Source organism: Rattus rattus, chromosome 15 (assembly GCF_011064425.1).
Source record: "Rattus rattus isolate New Zealand chromosome 15, Rrattus_CSIRO_v1, whole genome shotgun sequence".
Classification (NCBI taxonomy): Eukaryota; Metazoa; Chordata; class Mammalia; order Rodentia; family Muridae; genus Rattus; species Rattus rattus.
Window position 1 is genome coordinate 65,548,602 of NC_046168.1, and position 17,454 is coordinate 65,566,055.

Below are 17,454 nucleotides of genomic sequence, written 5' to 3' on the forward strand. Positions count from 1 at the left end.
GTAAATGATGAGATCTATCTATGCTTTTCCCTTCCATATAGTCAGGTGAAAATGAAGCCAATAGTTTACCTTCTTTCTTTCTTTTTTAAAATTTATTCTCTAATCCTTTTTTACAGTCCAGACTTTCTCCCCTTCCCAGTCTACCCTCTGACTGTTCCACATCCCACACCTCCCCCGACCCCATCTCAAAGAGGATGTCCCCACCCACCACCCACTCCACCAGGCCTCCCCACTCCCTGGGGCCTCCAGACTCTCGAGGGTTAGGTGCATCTTCTCTGACCGAGTCCGGACCTGGCTGTCCTCTGCCGTGTATGCGTCAGAGCCCTCATATACTAATGTAGCCCTGGCTGGCTTCAAAGCCACAGAAAATTCTTCTGCCTCTGCCACTTAAATTTTAGGATCAAAGCGTGTGCCACTCTGGCCCTTGAAACTCATATTCTTCATTTTTTACCAAAGCATAGCCACACTGAGATCAGCGTTTTGATAATTGGGTTGAGTAATCTAATTTCAACACAGATACACTGGGTAGCTTTGCTTGCACATGCCCTACCACGGGATTCAGAGGTGGACATGTATGTATCCATATGGGACTAAAAACAGCCATGACCATAGAATTTACTCCTAGGACAGCACCTACAGCGAACCCCTTAAGTCTCCACTGACCCGGGCTTTGGTCAACACAAAGACACACTAGATAATTGTGCCCAGCATAAAGCATCATTGTTCGCGCATCAGCCTTGCCTCACACCCTGACGGTAAACAAAGACGGAACTGTAAACCGTGGCGACCTAGCCTCTGCTGGCATTTAGAAGCCAGCCAGGCACTCGCTAGAATCCAAACTGGAGGAATTATTTTCCAACCCCACGCCTCTCTAAGTCACTTCTCTGGGGAGGTCTTAGTTTAAAATGCTTACTTTTTCCTCTGCTCGGGGGTCCCGGAGGAGGGAGCTGAACTTGGCAACTGGTCCTGCTTCTTTGCCTGTTGCTCTCCATGTTTCCCAAAGGCAGACTCTCGCAACTGGTAGGAGTCCCATGTACAGATGCCGCCCCGAGGTCCAAGCCCCAGTCTCTGGCCACCATGTAAACAGTTCCAGCCACAGGAAGGACAAGGCCTAGCAAGGTGATGAGCCTGCAGAAAGAAGACACCTGGCCAGGCCTTCACATAACAGGAAAGATACAGAGAAACCCACCCCGTGACAAACAAAACCATCAACCGGGACGTGGACGCGTCCCTGTAACCACAGCATGCTGGGGGTTGAATCAGGAGGCTCCTAGGTTCAAGATAGCTGACATCCATAGAAACACCCCGTCTCAAAAAGAAAAACCTGGGGCTGGAGAGATGGCTCAGGGGTTAAGAGCGCTGACTGCTCTTCCAAAGGTCCTGAGTTCAATTCCAAGCAACCACATGGTGGCTCACAACCATCGGTAATGGGATCTGATGCCCTCTTCTGGTTTGTCTGAAGACGGACATTGTGCGCATATACATAAAACAAACAAATAAGCAAGAAAAACACCAAAATACTAAATAACTTAGGAATGGGGGCTGGGAGGGAGAACCCAGGTTCGGTTTTCCCAGTACACAGCATACATGGCTCTGAACTTCCTATAACTCGAGTTTCAGGTGATCTAATCTAACTAACACCCTCTCCTGACCTTCAAGGGCACCTGGACACACAATCTCCTACAGGTGCACGTGCACACACACACACACACACACACACACACACACACACACACACACACACACACACATTTAAAAATACATCTTAAAAAATTCCAAGAAAAAAAAGAAACAGAAGAAAAATCACGAAGGAAAAGATTAATGAATTTTACTCAGCTTAGAAAATTATCATAAGCATCACTTCTTAGCATTTGGCTGAGAGTAAAAATTACTATAAATAAACAAAAAAGTCTAAAACGCTGAGAAAAACATTTGTAGTACTAAGTCTAAGGGCAAACAGCCCATATAAAGATGATGTGCTTTAAAAAATAAGAAAACCTCAGCATATGTGCATGACACACACACCACACACATACACATACACACATACACATACACACACACACACACAGACACACACACCACACACAGACACACACACACACTCACAGACACACACAGAGACACACACACTCACACAGACACACACTCACAGACATAGACACACCATAATACAGACACACAAACACATACTCATACAGACACACACCACACACTCATACAGACCCACATCTCACACACACACACACAGAGACACAAACAAACACACACACACACACACACACAGACACACACATATCACACACACCACAATGCAGACACATACACACCACACACACAGACACACAACACACACACTTACACAGACACACACACTCATACAGACACACTCAACACACACATATACACACAGACTAGAGAGTGGAAATTTTACAAAAGAAAAATACAAGTAACAGATTAACTCAGGAGGAAAGAAATGTTCCTCACCAGTTTGTTTTTTTAAGATGTCATTTAAACAAAGGCATTCACCTATCAGATTGGGGTGGGGCTCATGAAGATGGCTTTTGACATCAGTGAGGAGACGAAGCATGTACGGACATTCCCGCTAGCATGTATGGACATACTATAAACGAAAGGCTTCCGTTATCGAGACCTAGAACTACATGTCTACTTAACTTGTACCAAGAAGTGATGAAAATTCCAAAAGGCAAAGGGATCAACATCGGTGCAGTAGGCAGGGGAGAGGCCGTGCTTCCAACGGGAGAAAAGAATTTTCAGCTCAGAATGACTGAAGTAGATGTACTTGCTGGCTGTCCTGGATCCCACCCAAGCTTGGCCACGTCTGTCTTCCCTAGAGTGCTTTTGCATTTCCTTGTTTCATGGTGACCTCCCTCAGAATGCCCTGGGCTGGTTGCTTATGAACAATAGAACTTGATTTCTTATCATTCTGGGGAGTCCCCCAAAATCAAGTCACCAGGAGAATTTGGGTTCGGAAAAGAGCAGTTTTTCTAGTTGTTGGCACCTTCTGGTTGATCTTGCATGGTAGAAGGATGGGCCAAGGAACCCCTCTGGGTACCTTTAAGAGGGCACCAATCTCGTTTGTAATTAGGATGGTAGGTCATGGCTGGGTTACCTACTCAGGCCCCACCTGATCCCATCTCGTTCAGGTTTAAGTTTCATTGTAGGAATATTGGGGAGACACAAACATTTGACGCCAGACAACACTGGCCAATCATCATCCAATGAATTAAATTCAACACTAAATGTAGTGAGGAGAGACGGTGATGATTCTGACATAATGCCCAGATGGATACCCAGACACCCGTACTTACAGACACACTGACGCAAACATGTCCGGCTTCAAGGCACCAGCAGCACATCTGGCTACGATTTCACAAGATGAAGAAGAGTCTTTTGTAAAGAGAGACAGGGAAGGTTCCAAGAACGAAGTGTTTCTGAACCGTAGAATATCTACCAAGAGAGAGAGGCCACGTCACTGCTTCAGACATTTCCAAGTGAACCCCCAGTGTCCCCACACAAAGCTGGCATTTTAACACGCACGGGCTTTCCAAGTCTGTATCTGTATCTATACAACTGTATCTATACTGACTGTGTACGGACTTTTCCTCATTGTTCTTTAAACGATATGACTATAGAATGACTATGCACACAGCCCTTACATTAGGTATTATAAGTAAGCCAGAGATGATTAATAGCACACCGGAGGATTCTGTAACACTACGCAAACACTGTGAATTTTTATATAAAGACTTGAGCATCTGTGGATTTCAGTCTCCTGGGGAACAGAGTTAGCATGAATACCAAATACCAAATTTATATGCTTTATGACTAATGGAAGGAAGAACATGAGACAAAGGTGCCAAAGAGGGCAGGGACATGTGTCTGGGGTTAAAAGTGAATTCTACTTTTCCACAGGACCAGAGCTCAGTTCCTAGTGTTTACATCACAGTTGACAACGTCCTGTAAGGCCAGCTCCAGGGAATCTGACACTTTTATTTGGCCTCCGCAGGTACCTGCGTGTGATCATGCACACACACACACACACACACACACACACACACACACACATTAAAAATAATAATAAATGCTTAAAACACAAAAGGATGCTGAAAGCCACAGAAGTAGGCACTTGGCCCAGGTAGAAATGGACCAGAGTCTTCTGGACCCTTGGTCTGTTGATCCCTCACATCCCTTCTGTCACACGGCCCTGAGAATGCTAAGTCTAAAAAGGTGCTGGTACTGACTCGGGTCTATTTGTGAGCAGGTCTCTATGAGAGAGACAAAAATATGCACTAGAAGATGGGGCAAATTGATGGAAGCCGGCCACTCTGAGATGGCCACCATCCAAAACCGAAGGTCAGACACAGCAGCGTAGGACAAAGCTGAAGAATCCCTGGAAGGATCGATGTGTAAAGATCTTAGCAGGGAGACTAGTTCTGTCTCCAGTGGTATTGAGCCTCGGGGTGACCCAGAGGCCTGGGAAGAGAGAACTATCAGGTCCCCTCTCTGAAGGCTTCTGAGCTGGAGGTCTGGAAGTGATGTGGGATCTACAATCTGCAGCTTCCCAGTGCAACACTCAGAACCGGATCCGGGCGCTTTCCAGGCCTTGGCAAACATTGAGGACACCTGGTTTCATATAACGGAAATACCAATTATTAACAGCCACAAATGCTAGCGTTCATTAAGTGCCTGCTAGACCCAAGGCGTGGTTCTGTTACTGTAACTTTTACCAACTTCTAAGAAGTGTTCGTTCACCTTATCTTACTCATAGGAGAATTGGTCTCAGATAAGTTCATCAAATTCAACATAGTGGTTGAGAATACAACTTAAGCAAGGGGAGAGATGGCTGATATAGAGAATACTGGATGTTTTTCTAGGGGACCCAGGTTCAATTCTCAGGAAGAGGAGGAGGAGGAAGAGGAGGAAGAAGAAGAGGAGGAGGAGCAGTAGCAGCAGCAGCAGCAAAAAGTAAAAAAAAAAAATGCTGACAACATTGCTATAGCAACCAGTGACCAGAAAAGTCTGAGGATGGTGGCAAAACTGACCACCCAGAACAAACAGGCTCAGAGACAAGGTTGTACCTTCTGCCTCTGCCCTGATCATCAAGGCCCACAAGAAGCCATGGGGACAGAAAGGACCAGAAAATAGTACTAACATCGGAAATAACACTCTTGAGATTGTCAACAGTGTCCTGCAGATGCCACACCAGTCGTTAGTCAAAGAACTTTCAGGAACTATGAAGAAGATCCTAGGGGCTAGAGCGTGGCTGGCTTCTACCCTCACAATGTCACAGAAGACATCAGCTTGGGTTTTAAGAAACGGCAAGAGACAATGTTTCAATAGAAGATTTTCTAACACACACACACACACACACACACACACACACACACACATTCCTTTTGAGTTCTAATCAGAAAGAAACCTGTGGCTAATTCAAGGAGCTGCTTCGAGATAACTCCAGCCTCTCATTCAGCACAAGGGAGTCGTGAGAGAGCTAACGGGGAGCTATAGGTCAGCTTGGTTATTCTAACAGGCCAAGCTGTTCCGTATCAACCAGCCGTTAAAGAGGACAATTTACACTGACAGCAAAGGCTGGCGAACCTTGATGCCTGGCAGCTCAGGTCTCAATGCCTTTGACTCCTGACAAACAGACAGTGTGAGCATCATAAAATGTGATAACATTTCTGAAGGACAGACTCAGAGTGGGCCCCTGAGAACCGAAATGTGCAGCCCCCTTTGACACTGGCATAAAATTTGTCGACTCAATGTTGAGCAGAATATTAAAACCGACTTTTTTCTTTCTCGGCTCTGGGGATCACGCAGGGTTCAGTTGGATTTGTCAAATACATCAGGTGAGTGCAGCGTCCTGGATTAAGTGGCAATGAGCCACCATCTTGCCCACTCTCTGTCTTATTTAAGGGAATTCAGATAACCAAGACAAACCAGAAAGTCAATATTGGATTATATTCTGACTCCCCACCCCCAGAAAAGATTCAAGTCCTGATAGCTGTGAATGCAACTATTATTAGGAAATACTATCTTTTTGGAAGTAATCAACCTACAGTGAGATCATACAAGGTTAGAGTGGGCCCAAACTCTATGTATGACTAGTGGATGAGTGAGAGTCATTGGGAAGTATCCCACTAGCCAAAGAAAGTAATGACTACAAACCAATGAGGAATGGTGTATGTACAAGCCAATGAGGAATGGTGTATGTACAAGCCAATGAGGAATGGTGTATCTACAAGCCAATGAGGAATGGTGTATCTACAAGCCAATGAGGAATGGTGTATCTACAAGCCAAAGAAAAGTGTTATGTCTTCAATCTATGGAGAAATGGTGTACCTACATGCTAAGGAGGAAGTTAAGGAGAAGTAGAGTGTCCACTTACCTAGGAAGAATGAAATCTTTGTAGGACACAGAGACATGGTGTATCTACAAGCCAAGGACTTAGGTGTGTTTACAAGCCAAGGAGGCATGGTATGTCTACAGGTCAAAGAAAAATGGTTTGTCTACAAGACAAGGAGGCAAGGTCTATCTATAAGTCAATCAGCGTCAAGAACCACTGGCTGCCGACAGACACAGGGAGAGGCATATGCTAGACTCTTCTAGATGATTCCAGAAGCAATCAACCTCAATAACACCTCGATTTCAGATGTTTACTGTCCAGAACTGAGACAATTCATTTTTCTAGTTTTAAGTCATCTGAAGTACCCACAGGCCGGTCATGGAAGCCTTGAGCAATGAATACAAAATATTTGGACTGAGATTTATATTTTTGTATCCAGGTTTGATCTAAGTAGCAGTTCTCAACCTGTGGGTCATGACCTGTTTGAGGGGTGATGTCAACTGACCCTCTCACAGGGGTCACCTAAGACAATCAGAAAACACAGATATTTACATTACAATTCACGACAATAGTAAAATTACACTTATGAAGTAGCAATGAAAATAATTGTCTTTTTTTATAGGATTTATTTATTTTATATATATTAGTACACTGTCACTGTCTGCAGACACACCAGAAGAGGGCATTGGATCCCATTACAGATGGTTGTGAGCCACCAAGTGGTTGCTGGGAATTGAACTCAGGACCTCTGGAGAAGTAGTCAGTGCTCTAACCACTGAGCCATCTCTCCAGCCTAAAAAAATTTTCACAATTTCTTTTATATGCATTGGTGTTTTGCCTGCCTCACACTGGTGGTATGCCTGTGTGAAGGTGCCAGATCCTGGAGTCGCAGATAATTGTGAGCTGCTATATAGGTGCTCGCAACTGAACCCAAGTTCTCTGGAAGAGTATTCAGTGCTCTTGATTGCCAAGCCATATCTCCAGCCCCCATCAACAAAGATAATTTTATGGCTGGGGGTCACCACAACATGAGGAACTGTATTAAAATAAAGGGTCCCATCGTAAGGAAGGTTGAGAAGCACTGATCTCAACCGTCTGCACACTTGGGATGACATAGATTTTATCCACAGGAAGTCACACACATTCATGACTTTTCTCATTACTGTGACCAAAACCTAACAAGAAGTAACTGAGGGCAGGAAGGACTGACTTTGGCTCCTGGCTTGATACAGTTCCTCATGGCAGGGAAGTTCTAGAGGCACAAGCCGCTCACGGCTGCGAGGGAGGAGCGTGAGGCTGCTCGCTCACATCTCTGTGGACCCAGGGAGTTGGCACTCCTACTCTCTCCTTTCCCCACTTTTATTCAGCCTTCGCACTGAGCCCTTGGGCTAGAGCCATACACATTTAAGATGAGTCCTTCCTCCTCTGGTAATCTTCTCTAGAAACACCCTCACAGGACTCAGAGGTGTATCTCCTAGGCGATTCTAAATCCAGCCAAGCTGATAATGAAGGCTAACCATCACCTCATGCAACATCTGTTAGCTGAAATGTTCCAACGTCCCGTGGAGACCACTGTGCAGCAAGTCCTCCAGGTTCTGGCTGCGGGACGTCCACCTACCTACCCAAAGTCTGTCTGTCTCTCTCTGTATCTCTCTCTGCCTCTGTCTCTCTCACTCTGTATGTCTCTGTCTCTCTGTCTTTTTCTGTGTCTGTCTCTTTCTCTCTTTGTGTCTCTCTGTCTCTGTCTCTCTGCCTCTCTGTCTCTGTATTTCTCTCTGTGTGTCTCTCTGTCTCTCTGTCTCTGACTGCCTCTCTCTCTCTCTCTCTCTCACACACACACACACACACACACACATTCTGTGTATGTGTCTCTGTCTCTCTGTCTCTCTCTGCCTTTCTCTGTGTGTCTCTGTCTCTCTGTATGTGTCTCTGTCTCTGTTTCACACACACATATTCTGTGTACATGTCTCTGTTTGTCTCTCTCTATCTCTGTCTCTGTGTCTGTCTGTCTGTCTCTCTCTCTGTCTGTCTCTCTCTGTCTGTCTCTCTCTGTCTGTCTGTCTCTCTCTCTGTGTCTGTCTGTCTGTCTCTCTCTGTCTGTCTGCCTGTCTCTCTATCTCTCTCCTCTCCTTCTCCCTCTCCCTCCTCCCCATACCCCTCCCCCCCTGCAATGCTTTGATCCTCCTGAGGTGGCTTTTCTTTCTGTCCTGCTCCAATGAACTGCACCTGTGCCAACAGCAGCCACCTGACATTACTGAGCTGCTTGTCCCACATCTGGAGGGGAGATATTAGCAACTCCATCAAAAAGCTTCAAGAAATAGCTGGCAAATCCTTTCCAGATGGGGAAATGTTCCCCTGGGCAAAGACGCTCTGATGTCAGCCCCTGCCCCTGAGTTAAAGCTGGAGAAAGGCTGTGCCGTTCAATACTAATTTCCCCCAGCAGTGCCCCAGATTAGCTCCACTCAGCCTAGCCTGGGCCTGCTCTTCTGGTTTCCCAGAAAGCACCTCCATGTGTCTCTCAGACTGTATCTCCAAGTGTCTTTTTATCACCAGCAATGATGGCCGACATTTCACTCCATTTGGTCAGCTCAGGGTTAGCCAGAGGAATCACGGTAGCTGATCAATCTTTTAAGCAAGACAACTTGTTAAACTTGGGGTCTCGGTTACTGACTTGAAATGTTAATTGCACAGTAGACTCACACCTCTTTTTGTTTTTATGATATCCGCCACTTATCTATAAGAAAACCAAAATTTGACTTCACAAAATAACATTCTTTATTTTATTTGTAGTACTGGGGCTAGAACCAGGGTTTCACGGATACTGAGAAAGTGCCAGGCCGATGAGGTAGTTCACCAACCATTTGCTGTTGCTGTTTTGATCCAAAAATGTTTTACTATGTAGCCTAGGTTATCCCCCAAGTTGCTCTATAGCCCAGGCTGACCCCAGGCTCCTGGTGTTCCCCTCCTGTCTTCTGGTGTGCTTGGGTTGCAGGCTTTCGACAACAGACCTGCTGTTTGTTTGTTTGTGGTTTTTTTTTGGTTTGTGTTTGTTTGTCTTTAAACAGATCATGGAACGCTAGGCTAGACAGATAACATACCCAAAGCTTGCGTGTCATTATAAACTTAGAGGACAGGGTTGGGGATTTAGCTCAGTGGTAGAGTGCTTGCCTAGGAAGCACAAGGCCCTGGGTTGGGTCCCCAGCCAAAAAAAAAAAAGAACCAAAAAAAAAAAAAAAAAAAACCTTAGAGGACAATTTAAAGTCATCAAGAATAGCTACACTGTGAACATTTGGAAGGAGAATGCTCAGTCACGAACTGTTAGTTCTTTTTGAGATGACCAGAATTAACATTAATCACTGGTGATAGAAATAAATCTTAGGCTTTAAAGCTCTTGCATAGAAAATTTTAAAACACTTATAGAAGATCAAACCAGTTTCCACGGGCTAAAATGAATTCCTCAGCCTGCCGAGGGTCGGGCATGACTGTAAGAAAGTGGGAGGCCCTGAACTTCAAAGCCTGTCCGTCTATTGCTGCAGAGACAGGAGACTGAAACGCAGCAGAGATTAAATGATTTGCTTGGGATCACACAGCTGAGAAGTGACAACCAGGACCAAATGCTGGGCTCCCGGTGCTAATCCACTACAACCGATTGGCCTCACACAATCCAAGTTCCAAACGGCCTTTCTGACCCAACAGTTGGCAGACACATGGGGAGAGCCAAGAACTCACTGTATGGAAAATGGACCCTGCCCACTCCTGTCTCCGTGCCTGATGAGGCAGCTGTGGGAGATCGTTCAACTTTACACCCTTTTTACATTGAGATCCAATTGTCTCCTGGTTACTGTCTTCCTCTTCCCTTCCTGTCTTCATCGCTATGGTCCCACCGCCTCTGTTCCACACTTTCCTCCCCTCCATTATTGTCAGTTAAGCTGAGAAACCAAGATGAAGACTTGGTGTGGTCCTGAGGGTCTTGGAGTCGGGGAGGTCCTGGAGGTCCCAAAGATGCTGCTTTGTGGACTCTCAGCATTGGGATTTTCAAACCTCATGCTGACACAGTTGTTTGTTTGTTTCAAACCTCATGCTGACACAGTTGTTTGTTTGTTTCAAACCTCATGCTGACACTGTTGTTTGTTTGCTTTATGCTTACCCAGCTGAGACATCGTGGTCACGTCCTCTTCAGCACAAGAATCAGGGACGCACACACCCACACTATAGTCTGTTCCATCCTGGGGAACACAATACACAGCACCCTTTAATGTTAGTGTTTGCAGTATACATGCAGTATACATGCATGCTTCCTCGTGTGCGCATTCACTCACGTGTGTGTATTTATTTGTATGTATGTGTGTGCAAGGTGTATGCATATTTATTTGTGTGTGTTTGTGTGTATGTGTGTGTATTTATTTTTGTGTATTTGTGTATTTATTCATGTGTGTATATTTTTTGTGTGTGTATGTGTGGTGTGTGTATCTGTGTGTATTTATTCTGTGTGTACATTGATTTGTGTGTGTATGTGTGTTTATTCATGTGTGTGTGTTTGTATGTGGGGTGTGTGTGTATGTGTGTGTGTGTAGTGTGTGTGTGTGTGTGTGTATGTGTGTGTGTGTGTGTGTGTATGTGTGTGTGTGTGTGTGTGTGTGTGTGTGTGTGTGTGTGTGTGTATGTGGGTTGGTATGTGTGTGTGTGTGTGTGTGTGTGTGTGTGTGTGTGTGTGTGTGTGTGTGTGTGTGTGTGTGTGTGTGTGTGTGTGTGTGTGTGTGTGTGTGTGTGTGTGTGTGTGTGTGTGTGTGTGTGTGTGTGTGTGTGTGTGGTGTGTGTGTGTGTGTGTGTGTGTGTGTGTGTGTGTGTGTGTGTGTGTGTGTGTGTGTGTGTGTGTGTGTGTGTGTGGTATGTGTGTGTGTGTGTGTGTGAGTGTGTGTGTGTGTGTGTGTGTGTGTGTGTGTGTGTGTGTGTGTGTGTGTACACCAGATATCCACACAGATCATCCCTCCCCCCAGCATTCTTCACCTTATTTCTTTTGAGTTCATGGAACCTGAAGCGCATTGATTTCGGCTAGAGCGGCTGGCCAGTGACCTCACAGATCTGCCTGTCTCTGACGCAGCTACCACACAGACACACACACACACACACACACACACACACACACACACACACCCCACCCAGGATCGGGGGTTATAGATCTCACCCAGCTTTCGCATGGGTGCTGGGACCCTACCTGGGGTTTTCACACTTCCAAAGCAGTCACTGTACCCACTGAGTCATCTCCCTAGCTCCTTGGTTTGCTTTCGGAGGCAGGGACTCATGTAATTCAAGAAAGTCTTGGTTTCCTAATCCCCCTGCCTCCGTCTCCCCAGTACCAGATGACAGTCATAAGCCACCACAGGCATGACTGTTTGAGGAAGGCTGTCACTACCCTTTCGAGAGAGACAGAAGGAAATGTGCTGAGAGACACAAAGGTTTCTGACTCCTCGAGACACAGTCCTGCCAGTGCAGGACCTCCCGGGCAGAGGTGAAGCATCTGCTTCACCTATGGTTACACATGCACCCAGGCTCACCGTCCCGACCTGGCACCCAGGCTCACCGTCCCGACCTGACACCCAGGCTCACCGTCCCGACCTGACACCCAGGCTCACCGTCCCAACTTAAGAAGTTTTGGATAATTTACCACAGTGCATTCCTCCCTCCTCTGTGTGAAAGGTCATAAAAACTGGCTCCCCTGAAAATCATTTAAAGAGTTGCCAACAGGCAATTTCTGAGTCATGAGACACATATATAAAATAAAAGATTTTACTTAAGAAAAATCAAGTCAATAGCTAAAATGCCCTCTTAATAAAGATAAACCAAGTCATGAACACAGGTCTCTGAGCTAGTTCCTCCTCTCACACGATGGACATGATTGCGTAGGGCTGAACTTTTGCTCTGATATCAAAACCATGCGTGTGAAAATGGCCCTTAACATCCTGACCGTCAGCAGGACAAGTGAGTCTCGGGGACAACACCCCTGCCTGTGCGGCTCACACCGTAAGGGTCTTAGAGCACTGGGATCAGAGAGAGCCTGTTTCCTGTCACTTCAGACCACGGTTCCTAACTAGACAGCAATGTAATTTTATTCCAGCCACGTGTGACACGTGCAGAACCCATTTTGTATTTAATGAGAGGCTGCGTGATGTCTAGGCTTCTTATATGAACCGTGAAGGATTAAATCAAGTCAAGTGCAATCAGTGGGCTATTTAAAAAGTTTTGGTTTACTAAGGACACCAAGTTGGATGAGAGTGGTGATGGGAGGTGGATCTAAGAGTGGTTAGGGAGGTAGTCGGGTGACGAAGATCAAAATATATTGTATGAGTATATGAATGTATGAAGTTCTCAAAGACCAATAAAATATTATATTCTTCTAATAATATAGAATAAGCCCTAAAATGATAGTCAGCTGTATTAGTAAATATCCATAAACTGTAGCTCCTCTGCTTGGATAGCCTCGAATTCATATACAGAGCCCCATTTCTATGGCCAGAGCTACAGATAACTGGATTCCAGATTTTAGGTCCTGCTCCAGAAATTGATGCAGTCAGGAGCTAGTACTCAGCAACTGGGTTCTGACTGTCTCAGTTTGGTCCACGCTCCTACAAGCAAAGACTAAGTTTTTGGTAGAAAGGATTTGAAATTGGAACTTGTTGGCAGGGGTGGGGTGAGTTGGGGGGAGGGGGGTTGGTGAGAGCTCTGAAAGCCAGAGCAGAGTCCTCCCTGGACCCCAAGAGAGTGGACTGAGATGGGCAGAGAGAACAACCACTGAGCCCAGAGAATGTGCATGGAAGATGGTTGTTCAAATTGCTGCCCACCGTTGACCTTGGTTCCCCCACTTCAAGGTCCCCAGGAGATCTTTCCATACGGTGTGGAGGGGGGATTATCTGAACAGCTTACATGGTTTGTGACAAGTGCCTCTTAGGATGTCATTCGTTCCGAAGAGGCTGAACAAACTTCCATCCACCAACTATTTAAAATCAAGTTTTAGCTGGGCATGGCGGCACGTGCCTAAAACCTCAAGAACTGAAAGGGCGAGTCTAGAGCCATGGGGTCATGACCCCTGTGAGAGACTTGGGCAAGCCTTTCACAGGGGTCATGTATCAGATACCCTGCATATCAGATATTTACATTACGATTTATAACAGTGGCAAAATCAGAGTGATGAAGTAGCAATGATAATAATTTTATGGCGTGGATTGAAGAAGGGTCACGGCACTAGAAAGGCTGAGAACCACTGGCTGAGAGGATCAGGAGCTCACAGTTCAAAGTAAGGGCTTCATTGCAAGCTCCGAGTCAGCATTTCCTATAGGGTGAGAGCTTGTCTCAGAAAGAAGCCGAAGAATAAATCTAGTTGTGGCTTCCTGTGAGACCTCTTAATGGTTTCTCTCTGTGTTTTCAGTTAGGGCGTACGATTGATGGAGTGCTATGGTCTGTAGCTTACAATCTTGTCCTTTGGGCGCAAACACACGAACATTCCGTCCACTCACCTGCAGAATATGAAGCTTGCAGTACTGGCCCCGGAAACTCCCCTCGGGGCTCTGCGTGGAAAGGCACTCGCTGTAGGACCCCAGCCTGTCCACGTTGCCGTTAAGAACGTTGCTTTCGAGCTTCCCCGCCGAGTCGTACACTGAATCCCAAAGCAGAAGTTAGAAGAATTAGTTCCCCTGGGCTGTGCTACTTACAGACGAATTATGAGGACGTGAGTTTGAATCCCCAAAGCGCATGTAAAAAGCTTAGCACGGGGGCTTGTACCTGTGGCTGTGTGTGTGGGTTTCTGAGAAGCCAGAGGAAGAGGAAGGCTTTAGATCCCCCGAAGCTGGAGTTATAGGCAGCTGTGAGCTGCCTGGCCTAGGTGCTGGGAATGGAATGTTCTTGATGCTCTTAATTTCAGCTCTGTTCAGACACACCAGCATAGATTTCTTTTACCTCTCTGGGTCTGTGTTTCCTGAACCTTTTCCTTCTTTCGTCCTGGAGAAATCCTGGCTATTATTTGCTCAAACATTCTTCTCTTTCCTTTGCTATATATCGTTTTGTTTCTGGGTCCTGTTATCATCCTAGTGTAACATTTTAATCCCCACGTCTCTGTTCTTCCTTTCCTGTCTTCACTTTCCAGCCATTCATCCTTCCCTGCTCTATTTTGAGAGAGCTAGAAATTGAGCTGACCCAACAAATTTTCTTTATCTCTACCTTAATACTTAACTCTATGTGTTGTTTCTATATCAACGGCAGTATTTTTACCGTCTTTAACATATAGATTTATTTATTTTATACACATGAGTACACTGTCACTATCTTATGACACATCAGAAGAGGGCATCAGATCTCATTACAGATGGTTGCGAGCCACCATGTGGGTGCTGGGATTTGAACTCAGGACCTCTGGAAGAGCAGTCAGTGCTCTTAACCACTGAGCCATCTTTCCAGCCCTGTCTTCAATACCTAAACAGTTCTTGACTTTTCACATACATGTGACTGCACACTCTGTATTATATATACCGTTCTCTCCTCACTTTAATCCTGCTTTTCTGCCTATTTGGATTCCTTGCCATTCCACTGGTTCCCGTGACTCAGTTCATATAGCACAGGGATTTCCTGACCTTCCCGTTCTTCTCTGGGCCGTGGCCTGTGCACGCTTCTTCCCTGTTGGATACAGTGAGAGATGTGTGAAGCCCAGGCCCCAAGTGGACCTGGTCCCTCAGGAGTCTAAGGACTGTGAAGACAAAGGATTCTAACTGTCCTTGAAGGAATGGAAGTACAGTAAGAAACATTTGTGGAGCTGGAGAGACCGCTCCTTAGTAAAGAGCACGGGCTGCTCTTCCAGAGGACCCAGGTTTGATTCCCTGCACCCACGTGGCAGCTTGCCATCTGTAACTCCAGTTCGAGAGCATTTGGAGTCCTCCTCCTCTTGCAATGCATGTGTGTGGTACACAAACATGCAGGCAAAACACCCATAAGCATCAAATAATATTTAAACTTTTTATATGTATAAAAAACTTCTGACATGTGATCCTATGTGTAAAATATTAAAAGAGACACTCGTGCCCCCCCTTCAGCTGTCAGACTATTGAGACAATGCACCCCAAGAAATTAGACCTTTCCCAGGAATCTCATCTGGGAGACAGAAAAGGCCAGAGCCTGAAGGGAAGCTTGCTCCTTGAAAGGGTTAAACGCTGACGTAACTTGTTAGATCACCTTGCAGGAGAGACTACAGCGGAGACAATACTGATGAGCAGGGCCCCCTTGACCAAGACCCTGAGCCTGTGCACCTTTTTACCTTCTACTTAAACCCAAACTTCATATCAGGACCCTGAAAATGGACTCGGGAGTGGGTGGAGGGAGAGCAGGCCACTGGACCTCTTCGTTCCTCTTCCCAATGTGGCCACATTGAATATGTCTCCTTTCTTAGCTTTGCCCTATGACATATCTGACTCTTGAGATCAATCTATGCCCCTTTCTAAGTTACTCCATGTTGAGAGTAAAACAATGTTTTTTTTTTTTTTTCAGGCAGTGTCTTTCCCTGAGAGACTCCACTTTGCAAGTAGCTTTTGACTTCATTTTGAGGATAAAGGATGATTGTCCTTCTGGGTGGACAAGTGAGTATTTGCAATGTATGTGCATGAGCACATACACCACACACATATGCACATACCGCATACATACACAGATACATACATGTATATACACACAAATACATATACACATGCATACATACACATATACATACATACATACATACATACTTACACAGAGAGAGACAGAGAGACAGAGAGACAGAGAGACAAAAAGACAGCGAAAGATCTCCAGGCACAGCCTACAGTATCCAAGGGCTTCTCACCAGGCTGACTGCAGTTTCTTCAAACTTCAAAAGTTTGACTTCCTTCCTTCCTTCCTCCCTCCTTCCCTCACTCACTTCCTCCCTTCCTTCTTTCCTTCCTCACTTTCCTCCCTTTAAACAAAACAAGGTTTCAATAGATTCCCAGGCTGATCGCCAACTGGCTACGTAAGCTGAGAATGATTTAAACTCTAATTCTCCTGCTTCTATCTCTCAAGTGCTAGGATCACAGGTACACACACACACACACACACACACACACACACACACACACACACACACACACACAATTTATTCAGTGCTAGGGATGCAACCCAGGCCTTCTTGCAAGCATTCTTCCCTCTGAGATACAGGCCCAGTGTTCGCCCTTTTCCTTTAACTAGCTCCAGATAATGGTGGTGATGGTGATGATGATGGTGGTGGTAGTGGTGGTGATTATTTTAGTTACACTTTATTCATTTGTTTGTGAGAAGGGGGTGGGGCACGAAGAGGTCAACTGTGGTCAAGGGTGAGGCTTGGACAAGACTATTTGCCAGGATACTAATTCTGAGCCTAGTTTGACAATCTCTGCTGGACTCATAAGCAGGGCGTCAATGGGCCCTGCAGGCCCTGACTTGCCTTCTGGCCTCAGCCGTAGCCTGCTCCGTTCTAAAGATTCACTAGGCTAAAACGTGTTGGCCTCCCAGGTCAGGCTGTCCCTCCTCCCAACTACGGACAAGAGCTGAATCATGCTACAAATCTGGGCTGGGGACCATCTCTCCCAGGAAACAATCCCGACTCGTGCTCAGGGTGTCCCACTGGATGGCGTGTCACTATGTCCCATGAAAGTAAGGTTGTGCCCTGCCTCAGTCGGTGTACATCCCAGAAAAGGAGCTTTGTGGATGTTGACTGAATTGAATTAAACTTCGATAGTGTTGGTCCAAATGCCCACATCTAGCTTCAAAAATTTATTTTGAGGTTTTTCCCTGCATCAGAAAATACTCCATGTGTTTATTACTAATAGACTAGAGTGATTTTCAAGTCGTGTTCCCCATCACAGGATCTCCCAAGCTCTGTACCCTGAAGTGTAACAGCATCAGGGAAAGCGCCATTGAGACCTGTGCCCTTAGGGCAGAGCCTTCGAGGCTATCCAGGAACCCCAGTACAGCCTGCTTTCTCCTTTCCCCTGATCACCTTGGTGCTTTTCCAGCTAAGCTGCTTTGGTTTTCAAATTGCACTGCTTTTCCTT

The 17,454-nt window shown here is 45.8% G+C and overlaps 1 protein-coding gene across 1 annotated transcript in view; it reads right to left on the reverse strand.

The window, feature by feature from the left end:
- LOC116884601 (O-acyltransferase like protein) overlaps positions 1-17,454 on the reverse strand; it is a 52,302-nt gene that overhangs the window by 27,713 nt on the left and 7,135 nt on the right. Inside the window, exons 2-5 of the mRNA XM_032885741.1 lie at positions 13,882-14,021; positions 10,518-10,596; positions 3,333-3,471; positions 914-1,128 (exon numbers count right to left, since the gene is read on the reverse strand). Of these exons, the coding sequence (XP_032741632.1) occupies positions 914-1,128; positions 3,333-3,471; positions 10,518-10,596; positions 13,882-14,021 (573 nt within the window). The remainder of the gene's footprint in view (positions 1-913; positions 1,129-3,332; positions 3,472-10,517; positions 10,597-13,881; positions 14,022-17,454) is intronic.